This window comes from Physeter macrocephalus, chromosome 8 (assembly GCF_002837175.3).
Source record: "Physeter macrocephalus isolate SW-GA chromosome 8, ASM283717v5, whole genome shotgun sequence".
NCBI lineage: Eukaryota > Metazoa > Chordata > Mammalia > Artiodactyla > Physeteridae > Physeter > Physeter macrocephalus.
In genome coordinates, this window is record NC_041221.1 from 142,702,474 (window position 1) to 142,711,881 (window position 9,408).

At 48.3% G+C, this 9,408-nt stretch overlaps 1 protein-coding gene across 1 annotated transcript in view; it reads right to left on the reverse strand.

Annotated features, from left to right (window-relative positions):
• Positions 1–1,347: 1,347 nt before the first annotated feature.
• DPYSL3 (dihydropyrimidinase like 3) overlaps positions 1,348–9,408 on the reverse strand; it is a 26,186-nt gene continuing 18,125 nt past the window's right edge. The window contains exons 7-9 of the mRNA XM_024120468.1: positions 8,417–8,596; positions 4,843–5,005; positions 1,348–3,381 (exon numbers count right to left, since the gene is read on the reverse strand). Of these exons, the coding sequence (XP_023976236.1) occupies positions 3,293–3,381; positions 4,843–5,005; positions 8,417–8,596 (432 nt within the window). The 3' untranslated portion in view covers positions 1,348–3,292. The remainder of the gene's footprint in view (positions 3,382–4,842; positions 5,006–8,416; positions 8,597–9,408) is intronic.

Sequence of the window (9,408 nt, forward strand, 5' to 3'; positions counted from 1 at the left end):
AAAGAGAGAAACTCCCAAATTTTCTCAGGGTTTACATCAGATGTGCCCTCTTACTAACCCTGTCAGTTCTATGGTGCAGTTGTCACACTTTAGGTCGACCGGCATGACACACACAGAAGAAGGCTACACAACGACAGCTGCGATTTTATAGTTATTTTAATAACCAGGTTTACATTAACAGTCACTTGATGAACTTTTTTTTCTTAATCTCAGCTAAACTCAAAACACAGTTTTCTTCACGGTTCAAAGCAAACAGCTCTTCGCGTTCCAGAGCTGCCTCACAGCTACCACAGATCACAGGGAGATTTACTGTCTGTCCATAGTCACCAGACACAACTGAACACCCACACACCATTTCCAAAGAGGGAACTTAAAAGGGATGCTGGCTGCTCAGGACAGCCCATGTGTACACTGGGACTCGAGCTGGAGTTTTCCAGGGGAGAAGGCCTGAGAAGCTGTGGCAGGAAGCTTCTGGGAAGATTTCTCAGGGGGAGCCCAAGTGCAGGCTTGGGATTGAGGCCTGTGGAACACAGCATGACTCTCTGCGTGGAGTCATGAAGAAAAAGGCCATAGGATGACTGGACTTTGAAGAAGCCCGTTCTCGGGATAACTACAACACTACCATCTTTAGAAAACCTAGAGGAAATATCTCTAGTGGGGCAGGTGATTTAACAGTTCTAGTAATACCTTCTCAACTACCCAAGATGGTGGCCGTCCCAGAGAGAAGCCCAGGTGACTGCCATCCCCCCCTTAGAGAGGGGCCAGGCCAAGAGATGAGACAGCAAAAGAAAGCTTGGGAGAGACGGAAGACCCGGCATGGCCTTCCACACGCGGATGAGATGCCAGGGAATTCTGAGAGGGCTGTGACTCACCGCCATGTTCTCTTCCTAAACCCTTAGGACAGGGCTCTTTAACGGGTCTCATAGAACAGGGCACATTTGAATATAAATTTTAACTTAAGTAACAAGGCATCAGAAATCAAAGTCAAGAATACGGTGGGAGTTTTCTTGGAATTCTCAGAACTTTCTATGCTTGGAAAGTTACTACTAGTACGTGAAGACAGGGAGACTTCCTCAGATACTGTTGCCCATTGTGAAGGCATACAGGGGTTGTTCCTACAGCATAGGAAACTTGTGTAGAATATAAAGTTCTGCTTGAGTGCTTCATTCAGAAGTCCCAAGTGCAACCAACTTGGCCATGAAAGATTTATCTTTCAAAGCACAGAGAAGTCATGGGGAGGATGAGTTGGACTCAGCAAAGCAGTAAGAGCTGCAGAGGGCACACAAGTGGATGCTCGGACTAGTCATATACGTGTCTTTTCCTCCATCTGGTGGTTATAGCTGGTACTGCAACGTATCCTAAAGCCCAGCCCAGCCAATGAGGCATATATACAGATGCTTCAGATCTGACTAGCTCCTCTGCTTGCAAAACTGTCATTCTGAGTTCTGCTGTACCACAGGCCCCCAAATCTTTGAGTTATAAATCAAGAGCTACATCCTCCCCTTCGCTTACGTTTCCCTTAAAATAAAGGCACCGTGAAAAAGCCTTAAAAACAGCAAGACTCCTTTTATGAAGGGAAATCATCTTTTTCATGATTAGAACAGAAAGTAGCTTGCTAGGGAAATCCTCTTCCTTGGCTATTTCCAAATTCCTTTTTAGCCACGTGTCCCCTGTTCTCTGGTCTTATTAAAACCTGAAGAGATAATGGCTTCTCCTAAGCACCTGAAAGGTGCTCGAGGCCTGCTCTTTTCTTGAAAGTACTTAGTACACAGAGTTGCGGGATCTACCAGCTGGATCCCCTGAGCACCGAAGTCTGATCCCAGGTTGAATCTATTTTTCCTGCATATGGGCCTCCTGGTTCTACAGATTCTCACTGGGCTCACAGAACTTGCTCCAAAACTGAATTTTCAGAAGTGGCACGATAGGGAATTGGACATTCATGTCTGACAGACAAGGTGGCTGCTAATGCTTTATGCTAATTTCCTTTACGTGTCATGTCACTTCCACTCACTAGGAGATTCTGGTACTAAAACAGAAAGTTCCCCTAAAGGATATGCTAACGGAAGGGGTAAGAGATGGTTCAGAATTGACAAAGAGAACCACGGCCACAGAGCGTGCTCCTTCCTCTCCAGACTGGCTTTCCCACAGCCCTGCTGGCCTCCCATAAGAGCCGAGACTCCCTATTAATAATAAAAGCTAGGGAACATCTAAGCAAACAAATTTTTAACAATAATGACAAATCATATTCAATCATGGATGTGCCTGGATCTTAGGAGATCAAGAGAATCACTCACCCCTGGCAAGAGAAGCCCATCTCAGCTCCAGTCCTAACTCGAGAAGCCCCCTGCTTGCCTCGGTTTGCAAAGAGCCGTGAGAGGTGAGCTCCAACACGTGTTTAGAGGGAGGCGCTATTTAAGCGTGGCTGCCCTCCCCCCAGGGCCTGTGCTGTGCTCTCAGCTGCTGCCTTTTAAGAGCACCAAAGAGGCAGGGAGGGCAAGAGGAAGAGAAAGGTCCTTTCCTCTCTCCCCTCTTCCTTCCCAACCCAGGAAAGAGAAGAATTTGAAAGCAACAGTGAGAAAAAGGCCCGACCAAACACCGGCACGACCAAAGCAGGTGGAAGCAATGGTTGGGTTTTGGTGTTTTGGTGTTTTAATAAAATGTTCCAAAGGATAAAATCTACTAGGAGGGGATGTGACAAAGTCCAGAACCCGAAGACTGCCTGCCTTCTCCGCAGACCCCAGGGGGCCGTGATGGCGTGACAGCTGCCCCGAGTGGCCATCTTCCGTGGAAATCAACGTACTTCATCAACACAATACACAAGACCCCTTATGCTCACCCACCCGCCTCCCCCATACACACCCTACCCCAGTCCCTCTGAGCCCTCTGCCTTGCTCTGGGCTCCCACCACCCACTCACCCCAAATAACTGGCGTCCCTTTTGTTCATTTTCCTGACGTCCCAGCTTTGTCTGTCCCCTTGTCGTAAGATGCAGCACTACACACGCTCTCAACACTATATAGCAGATGCTTTTACCTTAGTGGCCTGATTGCATGCATGTAAATGGGGGGTAGAGGCGTCCAACAAATCAAGGCTATGCAGAAACAGAAAACAAAGCAATATTCGTAAAGCTAGGCAAGCGAGCGTTAACATTGGAGAAACATAAGGCTTGAGGCTTATTGATTCTTTAGATCGAAACTGTTTGGATTCACTTTCCTTCTTAAATATTGGTGTACCATTTTGGCTTCAAAAGAATCGCTTCTTGCTTCTGCCCCTCTCTTTGGGGGAGGGGTCGCTTAACTCAGGGATGTGATGTTAGAACGGCCTCCAGGGGGCGCCACGATGCGCTTGCTGGCCGAGCGGACCCCCTCATCCACTTGGGTGCCTGCAGGTGGCAATAAATTCCCAGGGATTAAAAAGGGAGAGAGACAGGGGGGTGTGGACAAGAGAGAAAATGGATTAATCTGAAGAGTGTAACATATTAAATGCCTTCCTCATCTCCCAAGAAACTTCCATTCCAGTCTGTCACAGCTATTCCAGGCTTTTCATACCCACCATCCTGAAAACAAGCCTTTGCCAGGAAAAGCCAGGGTCTTACTGGATTTCGTCGGACCCTCGGCATCATAACAATGATAATAAAAAGAACGGGAATGATATGAAAAATAGATGCTCACATTCATTTTGACAAGCAACGTTTGAAATACTCGTCAGATCATTTCATTCAGTCCTCACCACTACCCTTGAGGCAGGTACTGTTATTACCTCATTTTACAGAGGAGGTGACTGAGGCTGTGAGAGGTTAGGCAACCCGCCCAGTGTCTCACAGCTTGCAGTGGTGATAGTCTGGCCTGGGGCCACAGCTAAAAGGAAACACTGATATGATATGCACTCATGTCCTTTCCGAAAGGAGCCAAAAAAAGGGAAACACTGATATGATATGCACTCATATCCTTTCAGAAAGGAGCCAAAAAAAGTTTACCGGTGACGGTGGCCAGGGAGCAACGAAAAATGGCAAAAACACTGAAAAATTTCTGGCAACTAGCATACGTGATCTCTGACAACATCACGTTTACTTTTAGCACTTTTCCTTTATCTTCCTCCCCTATGGCCCTGTTATGTCTTTTCCTCCCTATCTTCCTCTTTCTCCCACTTCTTCCTCCTCTTCCTTCCCCACACAGTTACTGTCCCTTTATATGTCTCTTTCCTTTTTTGTCATCTCATTTCCCTCACTTTACAATTTTCAACATAGTGATGCAAATCTACACTTATTTTTCCCCATTTTAAGACTACTGGTTATTGAGCAATTGAATATTTTCTATGAATATCATAGTTCTTAAAGATTCATGATACAGCTAAGCCATGGCAAATGTTCAGTAATTGCTAGCATTATTATCATGACAAGGAAGGGGAGAATAGAATTAAAATCCTAGATTAGAAGAAGCTACTGCAATTTGAGCATAAAAATAATCTGAGCTATCTGGTAACCTGGGCAAACAAAGGAAACAAAGCATACTGCAGGGCTCTCTGTCTAACACAGAAAATCACGCTCAATTCATAAGGAAACCATCCCGGCCCCGCCCAGGCCCCGCCCCTCCAGGTGTGATCTCTAAGCAGAATTGGCCATCACTTAAACCTGATCTTTAACCTGGCTGAGCCCTGGCTTTCTTTCCCACCAGGACTTCTCTTTGGTTCAGCAAACCTCCCAGCTTGCGGCCCAGTGACCGTCTCCCTAGAAGACAATCTGGGTTAGCTCCCGGCATCACAGCTAACCTCGCAGCGCTGAGCTTCCCCTCCCCCTTCCGACCTCCCCGTTTCACTACCTGCGCCATCAGATTCTCCGACTCACCTGACAGGCTAAATCCGGACTGATGGAGGTTCCTCACAGGCGGGTTGGGCCGCGTGGGAGAGCCCCGGGTGGAGCCGGCGGGGGTCCCCCCCTTGGGCGTGGTGGTCAGGTCGAACACCGGCCCGTCATACATGCCCCTGGGCACTGCGTGCAGGTCCGCCATCTGCAGCAGAGAAAGCGGGCACCAAAGTTTATTCTCTCAACAGTTAAGGGTGTGTTCTAGGCAGCACAGAGGTGGCAGTGAATTAAGTGCATGTAGTGAGAGCCAGAAAGTAATAATCGTGTTATTTTTACTAGGGATGCAATGTACAACATGATAAAGATATTTAACACTGCTGTACGCTATAACTCAAATCCTAAGAGTTTTCATCACAAGGAAAAAAATCTTTTTTCTATTTCTTTAATTTTGTGTCTATATGAGATGATGGATGTCCACTAAACTTATTGTGGTCATCATTCCATGGTGTGTGCAAGTCAAACCATTATGCTGTACACCTCAAACTTATGTTTGTGCTGCCCAAGTCAATTATATCTCGATAAAACTGGAAAAAAAATTAAAAGGTTATTTTAAGGAAAGGAGAAGCAGTATAAAATAAATAATGTGGGGTGTTGTGACAGAGTGACCATGGAGGTGGTGGGTGAAGGCCTCTCTGAACAGATGCGCTTCTATCTTAAGGACCAAAGGAGCTTGTTGGTGGGGCCAGGGTGGAGGGAGGGAGGGAGGGAGGAGGCTGGGGGAGGTGTGGGTGGCAGTGTTCTCAGCAGAGGAACTGACAGAGGGAACGTCATCAAACAGAAGAACCACCCATGCGGCCGGAGCAGAGCCAGTGGGAAGGGTAGCAGTTTGAGATAAGGTCATAAGTGCTGGCAAGGACCGCACGGGAGCTCCGTCCTCACGCTCCTCAGCACAGATCAAAAGCAGCAGCCTTGAAATGACTGTCCTCATTCAGTGGGTCTGACCCCCCGGCCTCTGGCTGTGGTCCCACAGCACTTGCCCTGGGACCGTGGAACCCGCCAGCAACATCAGCAGAGGCCAGGTGTGGTGGATCCAGAGCTCACGGTCACATGAAACAGGGCGCCTCCCCCAAAGGTGCTCACAGTCTATTATGCAAACACTGCAAGACCACCCAAGGCAGCAGAATGGCCGGCGCACAACCTCTGCCTGTTTCTTATCATTGCCCAGAGGTGAGGCAATGAGAACACGCTGACAGCTGACATCACAGGACAGCTCGTTGTAAGACTCCAAGGACGCCGGCCACAGAGGCTTCCCTCTCCTCTGTCAGTGACTCAGGTGCGGGTGCAGAGGCAAAGCTCACCAAATTTGCAGATGTTAATGATTCAGGTGAGATGATGACTATATCTGGACTCCCCCCAAACCTTGACCAATAACTGTATTTCATTAACATCTCTTGGGGTCCAGAGGCTAAGTCACATTCATGGAAATACAAAGCTGATACCTAGGACGTTTGAGTTTCATTCTCTTCTCTATCAGGCCAAAACTGGAGTGTGGAATTTTACTCCATACTAGCTACCTTTAAAATATCACTCATACAGAGAGAAGAATTAAAGGGATTTAGAGCGCTGTCACGAATGAACAGCGGAAAGCTGCAGGGATATTTAGACCGAAGGACAGATGACCTTGGGAACACACAGGTGCTCAGATGGGTTTAACTCATTCTGTGCAGGTGCCTGGAGCAGAACTGAGCTTGGTCGGCTGCAGGGAGGTAGACTGGAGCCCAGAAGAACGAAGTTCGTTCTCCTATGGAGGCCATGGATATGGCTGCTGCCACCCATTGGGCTCTGGAGGATATGGATTCTCTCTGGCTTCTACTCAACAACTGCCTCGGTAACCCTACATCTGAAACTACAAGGAACTTCCCAAATATGAGCTCAGTAACTGGACAACCAAGATCATGCTGGGGCTATTTGCACAAAGAAGCCTTCTCAGAATTCTGGATAATTTATTTCAATTTATGTTTATGTCTCCATCATAATTCTAGAATCCTCTATTTTTGATTTTATAACTGACTGGATTATCTGTTCCCCTTCCAATAAGACATTAAAATTGAAAACAAAAACAGACAAAAAAAAGAAGTTGGTTCTCACAGGCAGGGGTGGGCAGCTGCCTCATGAGATGGGAAGGCCCCCTGTGTTGCAAACATCCACCCAGAGGCTCGACGACCACTTACTGGGGTCTGGGAGTCGGGCAGGGCACTTACATATTGAGTTTCTGTGATTCTCTCTCTAAGAGGTACTGCAGTGCGCACCCATTTCCTGTCCCCAAGGCCCCGCCCCAGTGTCACCACGACTGAAGACTCATTCTCCCTGCTGGTGCGGGTGCTGGCAATAGGAAGGGCTCAGTGGAGACCCACCCAAGAACTGCCCTCAGATGAAGAGAACCGCTAGGCCCAAAGCCCCACCCTCTGCTCCGGGGCAGCCCACATCCCATACTGGTTTGTAGGTTGGGAGGGGCGGGGGTACGGAGGGAGTGAATATAAGGCCCAGACCCCTTTCAAGGACCAGCCCAGCTTTGGTTACAGCTGCATCCCAGCCTGACTTCTCCCTCTGCCTTGTTCTGCTTCCTTCATTTTGCCACAAGGGGTGATCCTGAAAGCAACACCCAGGAAAACTCCTGCGTGAAAATCTCCCCTCCGGAGCCTGTTTCCCAGGCAACGTACTCTGCAGAAAAGTTGGAAACCCCTGGGGTGGGTCCATGCACAGAGGTGGCATGGTCCCGTTTCCTCTGGCCTGGCCCCCAGTGACTTACAAAGGGAACGCCCCCCTTCCTCCTCCTCTCCCCACCATCTCCCCCATCCCATGTGCACAGATGACTTTATCCTGTCTAACAGACAAGGTCAGTACCATGGCTCCTATCCCACAATCCCAGAGCTGGTCAAACCCTGTTTTGAGGAGCCCTAAGGTTTCCCTACAGGAAGGCGACCTGGAGATGAGTGTGGGGATACGAGAGGGCGCTGAAAAGACAGAGTTCTGGGCCGCACCCCTCCATCAGCTAGAGCTACTCTGTCTGTAACGTGTAGGGAGGTAGGCAGACATGTACATAAACATGTACCCATATGGCTGTGTATGCATCTACCTATTTATCTGTGAAATCAGGGACATAAATAAGATTGTATACGAACCACAGAACTTGCTAAAAGAGTTATAAACATTTGCCCCAATGGTGCAGCATCAGACAGATGTGGGATGGAACCAGGAGGGGTGGGGGTGGACTGCTGGTACTCTTTGTAAGCCTTGAAGAGTAAATTATTAACAAAAAATAGATACAGACTTTATTTTGAATTATTAAAATGTTTAAATACTTTAAGGAAGAGCCCTCTAAAAATGGGGGGAAATCGTTTGCAAAAAAGCTTTCTTTAGCCAAGAAAGTTTTTGAAACCCCCTTTTATAGTCCATTAAATCTGTGCAATGGTCCTTCGAGAAGAGATGGTTGCTGTGAATTTCTCTGGGAGGATCTAGAGCACACAAACCCCTCCCCATCTCATGGTTCCTGTCCCTGTGCTGAATGGGACACAGAGCCCATCCCCCCCACCTCTGGGCTTTGCCTGCTTCTCACCTTCCTCCGGGCTTTAATGCGCTTGTAGACATAGTCCGAGAAGGGGCTGCAGGGAATGAAGCGGCCAGCCCCCTGGGTCACGTGCAGGTTGCCATCTTCCAGCATGATCTTGCCCTGGCAGATGACCACCAGAGGAGCCCCGCGCAGCTCCATCCCTTCAAAGATGTTGTACTCTGCAGCCTAGAGACAGGGGCGAGGGACAAAGCCTTGGTTATGGGTGCAGTAAGGACAGAAAGAGGAACACGGTTCTCCTGTGCTTGGGATCCTGCCTTCAGCATCACTAGGAACTGATTCACCAGGTAAGCCAGGAACAGCTTACAAAGCATCTGCAAGCTTTTAGTGGGTGGAGGCCTCGGGAGACAGATGCTTGCTAAGAATGGGCTTCCTAGCGAAGAGAAGCATCCAATTTTAAGTAAGGTCCTCATGTGGAAGAAAATTTTTGTCACTGGCAGTGTTCGAAGAGAAGGTGGATAACTACCAGAGACAGTGTATTTGCCATCTTGTACTGGGTAGATGGGTTACATGACCCTTAAATCCTCACTAGCTCAAAATTAAACAACGTAATATGACACAATGTTGAAGCAAAGGCCACTACCACCCAAAATGGGCTTCTTCCCTCCCTACCTCCTTCATTTATTCAGTAAGTGCAAGGCATTATTGAAAAGTGGTTAAGGATATCAGTTTGGAGTCAAGTTATCTGGGTTTGAATCCTAGCTTCACCATTTACTTGCTGCATAAATTATTTAATCTCTGCATCTCCACTTCCTTAATAATAGTGCCTACCTGAAGAAGACTGTTACAAAGATTCAACAAATTAAAAGCACAGTGCCTGGGGCTTCCCTGGTGGCGCAGTGGTTGAGAGTCCGCCTGCCGATGCAGGGGACACGGTTTCGTGCCCCAGTCCGGGAGGATCCCACATGCCATGGAGCGGCTGGGCCCGTGAGCCATGGCCGCTGAGCCTGCGCGTCCGGAGCCTGTGCTCCGCAATGGGG